The 16,662-nt window shown below is 41.2% G+C and overlaps 1 protein-coding gene across 2 annotated transcripts in view; it reads right to left on the bottom strand.

Moving 5' to 3' along the window:
* Window positions 1-1,503: 1,503 nt before the first annotated feature.
* eif2ak3 (eukaryotic translation initiation factor 2-alpha kinase 3) overlaps window positions 1,504-16,662 on the bottom strand; it is a 36,865-nt gene continuing 21,706 nt past the window's right edge. For both annotated transcript variants that reach the window (XM_053620961.1, XM_053620962.1), the window contains exons 3-17: window positions 13,434-13,628; window positions 12,643-12,773; window positions 12,276-12,558; window positions 11,165-11,333; window positions 10,925-11,065; window positions 10,712-10,834; window positions 10,399-10,619; window positions 9,534-9,643; window positions 8,658-8,780; window positions 8,420-8,569; window positions 4,273-4,960; window positions 3,991-4,167; window positions 3,770-3,871; window positions 3,594-3,656; window positions 1,504-1,708 (exon numbers count right to left, since the gene is read on the bottom strand). In XM_053620961.1, the coding sequence (XP_053476936.1) occupies window positions 1,529-1,708; window positions 3,594-3,656; window positions 3,770-3,871; window positions 3,991-4,167; window positions 4,273-4,960; window positions 8,420-8,569; window positions 8,658-8,780; window positions 9,534-9,643; window positions 10,399-10,619; window positions 10,712-10,834; window positions 10,925-11,065; window positions 11,165-11,333; window positions 12,276-12,558; window positions 12,643-12,773; window positions 13,434-13,628 (2,856 nt within the window). In that variant the 3' untranslated portion in view covers window positions 1,504-1,528. The remainder of the gene's footprint in view (window positions 1,709-3,593; window positions 3,657-3,769; window positions 3,872-3,990; window positions 4,168-4,272; window positions 4,961-8,419; window positions 8,570-8,657; window positions 8,781-9,533; window positions 9,644-10,398; window positions 10,620-10,711; window positions 10,835-10,924; window positions 11,066-11,164; window positions 11,334-12,275; window positions 12,559-12,642; window positions 12,774-13,433; window positions 13,629-16,662) is intronic.

Genomic DNA, 16,662 nt, shown 5'->3' with positions numbered 1-16,662 from the left:
GAAAATGAACAGATTCACCGTAAAAAAGTAAATAAATAAAATAAAACACTGCAGATGAGCTAAAGCTCAGAAGGAAACTCAAAAGCTGTATAAGGGTGAAAGGTGAGGCATGTTCTGAAGATCTTGCTAAAAGGTCTGTATGAGTGTGATTAACAATTAACCCCGATATCCTTTCTGCACTAGTCATAGGAGAGCTGTGCACACTCCAAACTAACTCTCTCTCGCTCAGCCTATCTCTCTCTTTCTCCACACACACACACAAACAAAAGGAGACTACTCGCATATCAATAAAGAGCCAATCTACCTCCACACTCAAGGTCTAAGCTTATATCTTGAGATTTTATCACGATTCAAATCTTAACGGACAATGTATGCAGAAACAGTCAGAGAAAAAAAATGGCACAGTGTGCCAAAAATCATACATCATTCCCATCCATCAATAATCCTTTATGGAAACAAACCTATAAACGGTGATTTTAAAAGGGTGCGTGTTACACGTGTGGATGAGGTTTCCCCCTCAGTCACTATCATTTGGAAGTCCTAAAAAGGAAAGTCATTTTAAGAGAGAGTACAAAACCCGTTTTTTTTTTTTTTGGTATTAATGAAAAAGTATTGTACACCATCATCTTTACACATACAGTTTCAAAAAAAAAAAAAAAACCTCTCTTTGATTCTAATCATTCTGTCAGAAAGCAAATCAAGCAATCATTCAATATTCGCATATTCCTTCAGCACAATTAAAAAAGTTGGCAGAATTGTCTACTATTCTGTTACTAAGGCAGATACACAGTCACCAAGTGCCAGTGAAAGGCTTCTGTGCCCAACAAACCATGTCTTCAGTTTCCATCATGCACCATTAACAAGTTTCTTACACTCTTTTGGAGTTTAGGTCTATTTACAGTAGGAATGAGAAAAATCGACAGATCCTTACAAATAATGTAGCTTTAGTTCATAGGAAGCCAATCCTGTGCAACTTCCTATTTATTTATTTAAAAAAAAGAAAAAAAAAAAGAGCAACCTGCATTCCAAAACAGCTCACTAATCAGCTTTCCTTCATTCAGCACTGTAAAATTTCCAAACAACAAATTCAATGATCGTGCGCGATATGGAAGAGCAACTGAGGTAAAGATGATGATGCGTCCAGCGCGGAGCTTCAGAATCTGAGCTGATCCGCGAGGAGTCAAGCAGTTTGGTTAGCATCTTCTCTCCTGAGTGAATGTCTGTGAACGTTTTTTTTTTAACTTGTAAAGGATGGGAGAAGGCCATGAGTCTGACCTTGACAGTGAAGAAAAGTCGATGCAGTGAGGCGAGAGGCAGAGACACTGTGGGTAGGCGTCTGTGTGTGGGTTTGTGCTCGAGATGGAATGACCGAGAAGCTAAAATGTCTGATGTGTTCTAGCGATAAAGACTGAGATTATAGCGTGTGCTTAAATTGCGAGAGACACCTCCTCATAAATAAAAAATCGGTTCGCTTCCAACTGAGGTGCTGAGAGATGGTGAGAGAGAGCTCAGCGGACATGTCTGTGTTTTAACTGGAGCTGGATAATGGTCGTGACGGCCGGCCCGTGGATGAGGCGCTGTACGTTCGCGAGCGTGGCCTGATTCTGCAGGGCACCTCAAGCTCCTGAAACAGTGGGGTCTCTGTGATCTCGGACGCTTCGGGCCGCTCGGCAGGAACACGCGAGAGCATAGAGCGCACCATCTGAGCCTGAAACACAGAAATAAACTCATCAGTAAAAGAGCATGCAGTACTCAGCTAAAACTGACGATGCTCTGAATCCATTAGGTCATTTTCCAGCAACCTTTTTTAGGGAAGTAAAAAAAATAAATAAATAAAATAAAACAGGAAGTACACAATTAGGGTAGTGATGCAAAAAGGTTATGTTTTAACCCCATGTGCAGATGTTGAAATGGTAATAAAGAGAGGAGGCTGTGGTGACAATGATTTAGATCATTCTGTTGTGTCCTGACTGAGGCACCAAGCTTCCCTTCATTTTTACACAGCGGTGACCAGCCTAATGCCGGTGTTTAAGTCAGACTCATACATTTGGTCTCCTCTGGTCATTCCGTGAACTGGTGTTTAACCAGGCAGTATTACTGACTACTGCAATTTCTATCCCAAAAGTTACTTGGCCATGTAGTTCAGTGGTTAAGATGTTGGACTACGTTGGATTGGAAAGGCGTCGAGTTCAAATCCCAGCACTGCCAAGCTGCCACTGATGGGCCCTTAATCAAAGCCCTTAACACGCAACTGCCCTCAAATTAATTAGATAAATGTAAGTCGCTCTGGATAAGGGCATCTACCGAATACTGTAAATGTAATAAAATCCTTTCAACCTACAAGCCCCCTCTGTAATGGGAAATAAGACCCAGCCCTGAAATCTGTATTTCAAAGCAGGTACTATGGTGGGGAAAAAAAACACTAAAAGTTTTAGAACTACATAATATTTCTGAGTCAAAGCTGTTTTACAACTTTCTTCCTCTACACTGATTATTCAAGCCACAATCAAATATGGCCAAGGAAGGAAAGCAGTAATCTTTGTTGTGCAGAGATTTTAACAACTTAATCAACATTAATTTACCCGCTATTAATAAACAGCTCAAATAGCCACACAAATGTTCCATTCATACAGATACAACTTTGCTTTATTTTACGGTGTGAAACTACATCTAGCCAGCAGAGGGCAGTATTCAATTTATAATTTCAACCCTAAATTAAGCTGTGTCTGTATATATAGACGGAGAATATACACTCAGTGATAACATTAAAAACACCTGCTTAATATAGAGTAGATCTCCCTTATGCTGCCAAAACAGATCTGACCTGTCAAGGCATGCACTCCACAAGACCTCTGAAGGTGTGCTGTGGTATCTGGCACCAAGACGTTAGCAGCAGATCGTTTAAGTCTTGGGCACTCTGACTGGTCTGCAGTTATGTAGCCCCACATGCAGCGAGCTGTGATTCACTGTGTGTTCTGACACATTTCTATGATAGCCAGGATGAACTTTTACAGCAATCTGTGCTACAGGAGCTCATCTGTGGGATCGGACCAGGCGGGCTAGCCTTCGCTTCCCATGAGCCTTGGATACACATGACCCTGTCACCGGTTCACTGGTTGTCCTTCCTCGGACCACTTTTGGTAGGAACTAACCACTACATGCCAGGAACACCCCACAAGACCTGCTGTTTTGGAGATGCTCTGATCCAATCATCTAGCCATCACAATTTGGCCCTTATCAAAGTCGCTTAGATCCTTACGCTTGCCCATTTTTCCTGCTTCCAACACATTAACTTCAAAAACTGACCATTCACTTGCTGCCTAATATATCCCACACCTTCAAAGGTGACACTGTAACGAGATAATCATTGTTATTCTCTTCACTTGTCAGTGGTTTTAATGTTATGGCTGATCAGTGTATTTAAACAAAGTACGCTTTAATTATATTAACGTGGAGACATTAAAGATGGCAGAACAATGATTTAGATCATAAATACTGTAATACCAAGATTGCGCACACATGGAAAAGCTATACTCGGGCCCTTTCCATGCCTTCTAACACAAAAAAATAAATAAATAAAACAACACACTTACCTCCAGAACATTGCTTTTACAAAAGGAAATGGGAAACTTCAGCTCCCGGACCTTGGTGAGAGTCTAGAGGGACCAAAGAACGTATCCGTTTTTATGAAAGTTCTCTAAATGAAGCAGAGGCTGAGGCTCATTGTTAATCTGAATTTGAAACAGAATGAGTGCGTGATTGTGCTTACTCTGACTCTCTCCATCTGTGTGCGAAATGGGCAGAGCAGCTCAAACAGGATCAACCCCAGAGAGTAAATATCCACTTTATGAGAGTACGAGTTCCCTGACAACTGCGAAACAGAGATAAAGCGTTTAGCATGAGGAGACTTCAACAGAGATGTCAATGCACAAGTCACTCTGGATAACAGCATCAGCTTAATGCTTTAAGTATAAATCTGCATGCACACACCTGTTCTGGGCTCATGTAGAGTTTAGTGCCCACTTGGCCAGTGTGGCGAGCGTAAACTGGCATAGGGGTGAGGGTGTTTATTTCCTCATCATCGTCTTCCTCCTGATCCATAGCAGTCACCAGCCCAAAGTCCCCAACTTTCACTACATCGTCCAGTGTGAAGAAGATATTAGAGGGCTGACGTACAGCAAGAAAGGAGAGAGAGTGCGAAACACAGAATTAAATGTTATTCCTCAGAGATATGGATTTAGTAGTGCACATTTAATACGAAGCAAGTCCTACCTTTAGGTCTCGATGCATAAGTCCCTTGCTGTGGATGAAGTCGACAGCTTCGGCGATCTGCAAAAAGATTTCGAGACACTGCGAGTGCTCTCGGAGTTCAGGCTGAGAGCGCTGTGCCATCCAGTCCTTCAGGTTCTCCTTCCTGCACAGCTGCATCTGGATGTACAGGTAGACTTTGGGCGTCAGGGCCGGCCGAGGAGCAGGAGCGGGAGCTTGCGGTGGCAGCTTCAGAGACGTCGGCCGAGGGGGAGAGAAAGATAACGGGCCTGAAGATGCAGCGCGATGAGATCTGGAACTCGAGTGAGAAGGGCAGGGCATCTGAACCGGTGTGGAATGGCTGAGCTCTGCATCATTGTCGCGCTGATCGCAACCAGAGTCTTCAAAAACGATGTCAAAGGAAGAAGAGGTGCAGTCGTTATGGGCCACTGTGCGAGGAGGACAGAGCTCAAAAGAATGTGGGGATTCTGAGAGTTCCAGGTCGGGGTCAACATCGGCATGACTGTCCTGATCCGACATCATGCTGTCCATCCCCAAACCATCCACACACACGTGATCCTGAGCGAGCACACCGACATTAGCACCAGCCTCACACTCGCACCGCAAATCCAGAGGAGAGGGAGTGGAGACAGGCACCTTCACAGAGAACGCCTCCATGTGGTCAGGACTGCTCAGCAGCCAATCAGTAACACTGACACACACACACACACACACACACACACACACAAAAACAAAACAGTACAGTCATGTAACGTTCCCTCCAGTATCCCTAAACATACATGTTATACTATTAAAATGATTCAAAGTAGAAAACTAAATAGTTACATTTTTAATGCCCACGAAATTACCAACAATGGCTTTTGCCCTCATAAAAATGCCAGAAATGCTCACTATGCATAATATACAGTACTGTGCCAAAGTCTTTACTTTGCAAAGAAATGCTGTAAAGTAAAGATGACTTCGAAAATAATTAAATTAAATCGTTTTAGTTAAAAGAAAAATATCACAACATGCAGTAAACAGTAATAAACTAAAGAAAGTCATATTTGGTGTGACGACCCTTTGCTTCCCCCCCCCCCCCCTTCCTTAAATAGTATCCCCAGGTACAATTAGTGCAGTTTTATAAGGAAATGAGCTGGTACGTTTTACTGAGAGTCTTGGAGAATCTGACACGGTTCCTCTGGAGACTTTGACTGTCACACTCGATTCTTATTTTTGCAGCAAAATCCAGCAGACTTCATTATGATGTTTTTTGTCTGAAAAATGGTCTCTTATGTAATATGCTGCTTTCTTTACTTTACTGACATACAAATTTTTTTATAGTAATTTTTGGAAACCTAAAATGTTTTTGCATGGACTCCATATTGCTGAATTCATAAAATAAATATCTATAACAATTTGCACAAAAAAGTAGGATGCCTAAGACAGCACTGTGTAATTTGGAAATACCCGGTCATCCCACAGATAGCTGCTAGTTAAAAGCCTGTCATTTGTTACTGGTCAATACAGTATCTGAAGCAGAGTTATATTCTCAGTGACTTATTTAACAGTAGCCAAATCTATTAAAACGTACCAAAACTATTATGATTGCTTATCACTAACACCAAACCCGCTTGCTGTGTTGCCTAATATTAAAGTCTGTTGGACATGATGGCGTCAAAGCTGTGATGCCTACTTCACATCATCACCGAGGCCTGGTTTATACTTCGGTGTTAACCTGTATTTGCCCTGCGAAGCAGAGAGGGGGATTATGGGTAAAGAGCGGCATGCAGAGAAGTGCCGAATCGCCTCCTGCAAGACCGCCAACTACATGTCACGCATATAGGTCTTGACATGAATGCAGGTTGGCAAGGAGGTGTGTCCGATTGTATGCTCGTGCTCCTCAAACCTTTTCTGAAAGCGGTATTGGTTAAAATAAGAGCTCACGACAGAAACGAGTGGGGGAAAAAAGTGCTTTGTGTTGGGCCATATTCACTCTGCTTGATTTCTCCTCTATGATGAAACGGATATAATAAATGAACAGCACAAGCAAGTAGATCAGGTACAATATAATAGATCAGATTTATGATTTCTGTACAAGAAAAACTATACTTATATGTGAATTTAAAGGGCAAAGCTTTATAGCGGCTGTAGATTAATCCTGCTGGATTGCACAGTTTACTTTCTTTTTCTTCTACCTGACTTCCAATAAAGACACAATGTAGTGTGACATAAACCACAGCAACTCCATTTAAAGAAAATCGAAAGCATCGGTCATTTCATGATTGATAGAATTGTGGGTTTAACCCTCTGGGCCCTGAGGGTGTTTTTGGGCTCTGGAGAAGCTTTGACATGCCTTGACGTTTTTTTTTCAGTTGCTTATAAACATATTAATAGCTAAAGTCTAATTAAACTGTATTCAGCACAAACAGGGCTACAATAATACGTGAGCAGCATGTATGTACAAGTTTGTATTTTTGAGAAAATAACGTTTATGCGTGGTTTATGAAAAAAAAAAATTAGAATTTTCAGGTCACTGAAATAAGGCCATACAACACGTCCTAACCATTTGTTCACAAGACTTTGAGAACTGGATCTTGTAGGCTACAGTTTTTGCTACATAATGACGTGAAATCCATCCTGATCGCTCATTTCATACATAACGATATAGTCATTTAACTTTTGTTAGACACTTTAGATCGGGAAGATTTTTTCATGTTTTTAAAAGAGTCTCTTCTGCTCACCAAGGCTGCATCTGATCCAAAACACAGCAAAAACAGTAATACTGTGAAATATAAATATATTTTTTTACAATTTAAAATAACACTTTTTAAAAAAATATATTGTAAAATGCAATTTATTCCTGTGATCAAAGCTGAATTTTCAGCATCATTACACCAGTCTTCAGTGTCACATGATCCTTCAGAAATCATTCTAATTTGCTCCTCAAGAAACATTTATTATTATTATTATTATTATTATCATCATCAATGTTAAAATATGAAAGAAAAATAATTGAAGTGTCCAGTGCACACAGGGAGAGACGAGAGTATTGCAGAAGGTGGCTGGTTTGTATGAGCCCACTCGTCTACCTACACGTAGCCGCCTCGCTCACGTAGTATTGAACATAAGCAGGAAAGTGAATGAGTCTGATGATGAAACTTGATACTTTTTAAGGCATTGTTGGGGGCATTTACCATTTTGCATAGATCGCCTCAGCACATCAGAGTTTCAATAGTGTGCTCTGCATGTGGGTGTGATTACAGTAACGATAATCAGCTGAGCCAGGAGAAACCGTGCATCTCTTTAGTTTCACACAGATTACATTGCAGGAGAATATTTGTTTTAAATGTGAATTTGTTTATAAAGTAAAAAAGTAGACATGTCATGCTTTCTTTAGACACATGTCTCATGTTTATGTGATAAGTATTCGTCGAGTTTCATTTTTGGGGCGTGTTTCAGAGAGATTCTAGCGGAGACAGAGACGGCTGAAAGCGCACCCTGTTTAAGGTTTTGTTGTTATTGGGATTGTACACAAGTAAAAGTAGACCCTTTATAGTTTCTAATTATATCTTACACTTATCTGTATGGCCAAAAATGACAGAGGATTGTAACTGAGGGTTAGATCTAACTGGGTAAAAAAAAAAAAAAAAGTCACCATCAGGTTAAATACTGGTTAAACTGAAGTACTTTTGAGACAAGAGTTGCTTGGTACTGCTTAATACAGATGAGTGAAAATGTTTCAGAAATGCATATATTGACTTGGTTTATAATTAATCACACAAGGTTTCTCCAACCCACCCCCCCACAACAGCATTTTTAGAAGAAGCTCAAGATAACCTGTGTTATCTTCTGTTGATCATTTCCACAGTGAAACACGTGACTCTCCTTTGTGTATGCTCTTTCTGATGGCCTGCATTAAGTAAATTCTGGTTTGGTGCAGGCCCCGCTCCCTAGTGGACACGCTCATGTTACATGCAAATATGACCCTGTCTTGACCCTGTGAGTGTGTTCACGCAGGACACCCTGACGTATAAATCAGCTCTAGCTGAGCTAATATATAACACGCTTACTTTTAAATGTAAGGGTACTTTAATGATAGTTTTATAACTCATTAATTTAACAAGCTTGCTCTATATGTGAAGGCTCGTTGCTTTTATGTTAATTGTACCTGGCATCTTTAAGCCAGCGTCGATCCATTTCCTCCTGCCAGCCCTGAGGTGGGCTCTCCTGCCAAGCATTGAAGTAACGGATGATACCCGGGTGCTCCAATTTAGCTAAGGCCTTTACCTCCCGCATCACCTTTTCACGGGCCACTTCCCTGCACACACAAACACATATTTAAATATATAAATGTTCACCTACTGTGTGTACTTGCATACTGCAATATAGATGACAGCAACGGTTACCTGTTGGGTAAGCGGATCCTCTTGATGGCATAATTGCAGTCGTCTACTTTGTTCCGTGCCTCAAACACGACTCCGAAGCCACCGCGCCCTAAACACTGCACTGGTTCAAAGTCTGTCAGGTACCTGCAACACAGAGCCACAAAAGAGCCACAGCTGTCATTCAGATGGGAAAAGAAAAAAAAAAAAGGTTTCCTTCTATATTCCAACACGGACAGATTATCGAACAGATTAAGGGTAGAAATGGTGAGTCTTTCAGAACATGGATGTTCCTGGTCTGCTTTATGTTGAAGATGCATTTACAGACAGTCTTAGGTTGCTTTCACACTCAATTTTTAACCAACATTGCCTGTAATGTAAGCTTTATTATCAACAACAAAAAAATAATACTGGCTAGCTAACCTGTACCAGCTAGGATTCTATTAGTGTTATGGTTACAGTGTACGAGTAGCATGAGCTGCTTTTTTCATATCAGCCAAGAAGGTGCTTAGGCCAGCACTTTTTCTGCCTAGTATGAAAGCATCCATAGAGTGATGAACAGTAAGTAAGCAGCAGGGTGTACAAGTTCTGGAAACAGAAGGACCAGCTGTTCATAAGCTGACATTCCTGCCATGACTTTCTCGAGAACCATATGGTTGCCACCCGAAACGCTAGCGGCACTCTGAAAATGTGCAAGGGTGTGTTTTTGTATTCTGTGGCATGTGTGGCTGTGTGTTCTACTTCATGTAGATGTTGCAGCTGTGCCACTGTCCCGCTGTAAATGAGACCAGCGTTTTCATTAAACTAGAAAAACTCTCCAGTAGAAGTCCACGTCTGGGTTGAGGTTCATGTCCCAAATGTGTCAAAACCTGCTAAAATATTACCGCAATTCAGTTTTACCTGGACACGTATTCAGTGGGCCGAGAGTCTGTTACTGCCTCCCTGAGTTCGTTGGCGTCCGGCTCAAACTTGGTGTCTGTCTGACACTGTGTCTCAGACTCCTTCCGCTGCTGCAATTAAACCAAGAGAAACAAAGTGTGAAACACATCCAAACAATCTTAACCACTTTTAATTAGAATGAAGTGTTTACCAGAGGGGGTGCAGTAATGTAATTTGTAAGGGATTCAACTGGCTGATTTGGACTGGATAAAGTGTCTGAGTAATTTGCCCAAATTGCTACAAACAGCCTGGCTGCGCAGGTTAGCTTTACACAAACAGACGCAAGACACGATTACAATAACATGGCACGCGCCTTTGTCTATTACCAGGTTTAGTAATTACATTACTGTGAGATCAATTCAAACTACTACTAAAAGCTGTATATCCAGTGAAGTAAGGATAAACGAAACAACAATAACAACAACAACAACAACAACAGAAAGAGGGATCACCAGCTTGATACAGTTACTGCATCAAAAAAGTGTTACTGTCTTTTCCAATACATTTGCTCAACTAAAAATTGGGCTGTCTGCCACCAAAGGTGCCATGTTCTAAGTTGTTTAACACATCTAGATGGACATATCAGAACACTGAATGCTGAAATTCTGATCTATCGTCTCATGTTAATCTTTTGAACTCAAATCCAAATGTCTTCAACGTACAGCAAAAACCAAAGGAATTGGCCTTGTCGTTCCAGTACTTTTGGAATGTATATTGGTAATCATTAAAATTACTACTTACTAAAAAAAAAAATAAAAAAAAAACTACTAATCTAGCTCTAAAATTTCATTGCTCATGTGTGCAAGTATGCTACCGGTCATCTTACCCGCATGTACATTGTTTGTGGATGGAAGAACTTGCGAACGATGTACGTGGTAGCAGCAATGCAAAAGATGATGGTGCCCAAGATCTCCTTCCACCATGGCAGAAGTAGCACTGGGTCCTTCCTCCTCATCCTGCCAGGCTCACCTTTATGCAATATGCTCACTGCGGTCACCTCTCGCCGACCACGGTACCGTGCACTGTATGGGAAGTAGTACCCATTATCTGCAGAGACAACAGTTATTAACCCTCAGAAACAAGACGTCCAACTAACGGTCTGGTTCTGGATGCTAGAAAGAACAGAAAGTCGTTCTAACCGTGAGGATATTGTAGTATTGAAAGAGCACCATTGCTGTACTCCTCATAGGAAAATTTGTCGTTCTTCAAACACTTATCGAACTCCTCTGACCTCACAAGAGCCGGAGTGCGAGAAGGAGAGTCTGAAATAAACAACGTTGAAAATAACGATCTTAACATAGCCATTAACCACACCGCAAACCGTATGTCTGTGTTAACGTGTGCAAACGTACGGATAAGAGGCTTCCATTTGACAGTGGGAGGAGGAATGATGTCTCTCCCCGAGTGGTGGCTGTCCAGGGCTTTGGGCTTAGATGGAAACTTCTCGGTCATTCGAACCGAAGACTGTAAATATAGCTGCTTTTGAAACATCCCTGTAAGTGGAAACACACAGAAGAAAAAAGTTAAAAACCCATTTTGTATCTCTTTCAGTCACACACACACACACACACACACACACACACACACCTTACCTAGATAAATACTCGACTCTGTGGCTCCTCGCGCCTCCTCCACGAGGTCGTCGTCCTCCTCCTGAATCTCACCCTCTGGTTGGACAGTGTAAGAGGTGTCATCAAACAGACTGATAGGGGTCACTTTTCCCCCTCCAACCAACCAGGCTGAGGCAATGGGTGTGCAGAACTACAGTGCAGGGACACATAGTACACACATGAGCGGAGATGTAGTCTGTCATTTTTCTGGTCTGGTCAAAGAAAAACTCATTTTATGAATCAGTTAGGTAATTGTGTTACATGTACCCAAACTCTCCGCCACTCATCACCTGCGAGCAGGGACGTGCATGGGTTTTTAAATACACAGTTAACTGTTTGAGGTGCCCGTACTACAGAAACCCCAATTCGGGTATTCATTACGTCCTACATGACGTCAGTGCAAAAATATGAAAAAGAGAAGCCTCGTCTGGCTGTATTTCGATGCACTGAGCAGCACTCTTGTGGTGTACACGGGGAATAACACGTCTCAGGAGTGGGCAGTTTCCATTAAAATGGTTTACAATGGATATAAATCAGATACCTCAGGTTTGCAGATTAAGCACATTTTAAAGTAGAACTGACGTTGCACCCACAGGACATCACAGCGGCTCATAGTTACAAAACGCACAAAAATCTGTACTTGTCAGATTCTTTTAAACATGCATTGCCACTGTGATCAAAGTAAGTGCCAGTCGCACTTACTCAACACAGTAGAGCAAACAAGCATCCTTATTCATTCATTTCATCCTTAGTATATTTGTACAATCAAGCTCATGTCTAAGCATCCTTATTGATAATGATAATAATGATAATGAATAGTCTTTATTTGTCACATATACACATTACAGCACAGTAAAATTCTTTTCGTCGCATACCCCAGCATGTTAGGAAGTTGAGGTCAGAGCGCAGGGTCAGCCGTGATACAGCGCCCCTGGAGCAGACAGGGTCGAGGGCCCCCAACCCTCCGATCAGTAACCCAGAGCCTTAACCTCTAAGCCACCACTGCCTTGGCTAGTAGATCAAAATCTGATCTTGGATCCTGAGCATATCCCAGGGAGGAAGAATAAAGCCAAAAAAACATCCAAGAGCTCACCTGATGCTCCCAGATGAGCTGTCCTCCGGGTCCACTGCTAAACGCCATAACCTTCCAGTCTGGAATAGACACTTTGAGCACTAAGTCCAGGCCTTCTGTCTGTACGTGCGCGTTAGCGTGGTTTTGACCATGCGCTTCTGCTTCTTCCAGGATCACACGCGGCCCATCACGTTGCAGTTCATGCCACGCCTCCTTATTGGCCGTTTCCCCTTCCAGAAAGCTGAGCTGTGTATCAGTCTCTGGAACAAACTTTAGCTGAAAGTTTCCCACACTGAAGTTCCACCTGACAGACAGAGACAAAGGGTCAACACAGTCAAACATTAACTACAAGAGTGTCTCTGGTTGAACAGACAGGGATATGACCTACTTCTCAAAGCCGCTGCGAGGGGTCACAGCTCTGACCGTCTTCTGTGTTCTCTGCAGTAACAGCATGTCTTCTGGCTCGGCCTCTTCCTCTCCCCAATGACTGCAGCCCACGGCCGAACAGATATACTTCAGCTATAGAGAGAGTGAGAGAGAGAATTCATTTAAAAAAAAATAAAAAATAAAATAAAATTAGAGCGGGAACAAGGCAGCACTGCTGAACCAAACTATCACTGCTTGACATTATTGTCTTTTGACTCTGGCTGTCACAGTACAATTATAAAATGATTTTACAGCCTACATTATGGGTTTTTTTCTTCCATGTTAAAGCATAATATCATTTTCATCCTTCAAGAAAAAACACTTTGTTTCTATTAATTTTCATTTCTATTAAGTCTGTCGCACCAAATTTCACTATTTAAATACTATTTTGATTTAAGATACAAATCCACATTTAAATGTTTAAGAGCCCTTGTTATACTTTTAACCCCCAACTCAAGTAAAAATTGGCCAGAGTGATCCAAAAAAAAAAAGGAGAGACTATTTTTGTGTATTTTAGTTTTTGTAATTATTGTTGTAAAGCCCTATGTTGTTTTTAAATGGCTCTATATAAATAAATTTGACCTAACACATGAAAGTTTTAATGGAGATTTGACACTCCTAGCTATTTATTTTTCAATCAGAAATGTTTGAAAACGTTGCCATTTTTTAAATAAGAATAATTTTGCATAAGCCTATATAAGTCCAATGACATTGTGTCATAGGGAGAATGGAATCCTAACTGTGCGAATGTACCTTGCCACTATAGATTCCCAGGCCGTAGGTAGTGAGCGATTTTCCTCCCACCAGCACGGTGTCCTCTCCGACACGGTAAGAAGAGTCGAGCAGGGAATCCACACTAAAAGGGACGGCCTCCATGCTCTCCCTGTCCCTGTTCCACTGAAACAAACCTCCATCCAGAGACGGGATTAACATCTTGTTCCCAAACACCTGAGGAGGGACAAACATATGGTGTCAGTCATGTCTCTGACGTTACACAATTATACAGATCAGAGAGCTCAGTTCTAAACCATAGCTTCTCTTAAACAAGAGAAAATGAGCATAGAGGGCATCCCAATTTCAGTTTTGGGTTCTTTGATGACATAAATATAATAGGGCCTAAAAGTTTTGGCACTCACTTTCAGACCAGTCTTATGTGGACTGTGATTTTATACTATATTCCAGATGATGGCTGTGTGCACTTCTGAAATACCACAGTCTCTGCATAACCTTTACAAAACGTTTTAAATGTAATACAATCTTAGGAAGAATGACCTATATAAATGGGTAATAAATGTACCATGATAAATAGGATTGTTTTTAAGATACAGGACAAAACAGAGTCATTAAAGATTTCTAATAAAAAATAATGTTTAATGTGAAAAGTGTCAAATGTGTAAACTGAAACCCAGTGTGTTCAATGGGGTTTTCTGCCTGTATTCCTGACACTGTTCCAGAACTGATATGGTGCTGATAAGCAGAACACCACTGATCAGTAAAACAAGGCCTCAGTACACACTGACCTGGACCAACGAAGTTTGAGAAATAAATTAGCTTTATTAGTTTAAAAAGATGATTAATTACTGGGATTTATAACACAGCCTCATAATGTGCTCACAAACTTCCTGTTGTGCTTAATCTGACCTTGACACCTAATCGCCCTAATGTTCGCCTGGAACACTCAGCTGTGAGAGAGAAAGCAGCTTTCTGTGATTGACAGATGATCTCATCGCCCACTAATCACAGGAACAATGAGGGATGAATACCTACAGATGTCAAATCGTGATATAGTGGGTAAGAGGTTTAAACAGTCAGAGAGAGAGAGTGTGTGTGTGTGTGTGTGTGCGTGCATGCACCCACTGGGTTGATGACTCATTCACCTTCTGTTCTGATTTAATCCAGCATGTGATCCAGGTGTATGATCACCTTCTCCAATCATCACCCACTCAGCTACGGCTGACACTGTGCTTAAAGCTGCAGTATGCAACTTTTTCAATTAGAAAAATCGAATAGCACTATAACAAGTATAGAAAAAAAAAAACTCTATATGGCATTTTTCTGCTGTGAGTTGCCCTGGAAAGCCTTAAATAATTGATCAAAGCCACAGCTGCCAGGTTAAATTTCATGATTTTCATAATCTATAACCCAAGAGAGACACAGGAACAGAAAACATATATTTCAGGAGTTTGCTAATGAGCTAGCTGCTGGAAATGATAGCTTCATGGTTTTATAGGTGCAAAGTACCAGCATTCTGTGGAATTTGTAAAGTGTTTCAGCTTGCCTGACATTACTTAACTATTTCGCAGTGTTTGTTCGGCTGTAATCGTAAATTGATTGTAGAGTTGCTTTAACACGTGTTCTTTGTCTTCACGTTTTCTGCTAAACTTGATAAAGATTAGAGAGTAGGCTTGCTGCGATAGTCTGCGTTACTCGCACACTGATAACATCACTTTCCCAACGTGGCACCGCCCCCACCGCCGTTTTGACTTTTTACAGTAAAAATAATCGTTTCGTTCAGTTAGAGAACGGACGCTACCATTAAAAACTGAACGGTTCTGTTCAATTCAGCATGAGCCGAATGAGTCAGAGTTGCAGCACAGATCAGCAGGACTCATTCATTTGTCACGTAACGAGAGTGAGGCGAGCTGACTGACAAGACGATTTGGTTTAAAAAGTTCTCTGTTTAATATAAGCAAGTTTGTCACTGTAGTGTTTTGTAATTGCTGTGTTTTTCATTAAGAATAATAATGAACCCACCATTCAAGTAATTGGCGCTAATTCAAAAGTGAAACACACACGGCCGCACGAGCATTCAGAAGCAAGGGGGAACCCGCCCCCTGGTGATATCGGTATTACCAGTGTTGTCACACGTTGATTAACCAGTGGGAAAATTTCCTCACCGTCACATCACTATTAGAGTGTTTGCTCCACTGAAAAGCCCGACACTGAAGTTATGGTGAAATGACCATTTCCTCCTTTTTTTATAAGCACAAAGCTCTTCATAACTTGAAGAAAAACCAAAGTACCCAAAAATTCAAACATTTTCATTCAGTAAGACACTGACCAATCAGGACTCTGGCAGACTGCTGCTGCTGCTCTCATAGATTCTCCCTAAAACCATGCATGAAAATATTAGGTGTATACTTATATCCTAATACTTTACCAACCCGAACTACACTTTGATTAAGCTTAAAATAGCGCCCCTTATGCAGCGAGTAAAAGCGCACGGAGACACTCACACCTGTTTAAATCAGTTCACCAACATTTCATCACATGCTGAGAAAACAAGTCAAAAAGACGATTCATTTTGATCACGGATTTCGTGAATTAGGCATCACGAGCTCCATGAGTCACTAAACAGGAAAAGCAGTTAATCATATGCCTGAATTAAACACTCAATTATTTCCTTTAGCTGTGCGCTTGCAGCTGGAGCCACGGTGTGTATCTCACTGAAACGAGTCAAATTAGCGTGCGCAACAGGACTGACCTACAGGCTAAACACGTCATCTGATTAGTACTGGCCTATTTAAATGCAACACGAAGAGAATTGATCACAAGATCATTTACAACGTTGTAGTATTGGAAATGTTTCGAGCGTTCGATACCTTGTGTAACCCCCGTGTGAAACATTTCGCATTAAACTTTCGTCCCATGCTGAATTTCCTGGTAGTCAGAATACAGACCTCGCTCTCGAAATTACACTTCACTGCTGTGTTTCAACATCTTCCTGCATACTTTAAAACCCTGACACACTGTCCCTTCCACAAACTAATACTCTCTTCAGAGTTCTGTACAACACAATATATTACAATACCAAATCTGTTTCATTGCCAATAAAAGCACTTTGAGTATTGACGCACCTTGCTAACCCATATTTTAGGACAATCTTGTCTGACCTACTAGTACAGAACCTGAAGGACATGCTGCTCTTGAAGTCTCTGTTACAGGCTTACCAAAAGATTTCCTTCTTGCATCCTTAAATTTG

Source organism: Ictalurus furcatus, chromosome 3 (genome assembly GCF_023375685.1).
Source record: "Ictalurus furcatus strain D&B chromosome 3, Billie_1.0, whole genome shotgun sequence".
Taxonomy (NCBI): Eukaryota; Metazoa; Chordata; class Actinopteri; order Siluriformes; family Ictaluridae; genus Ictalurus; species Ictalurus furcatus.
Note: the sequence above shows the minus strand (reverse complement) of the source record. Positions and strands in the feature narration are given on the sequence as shown.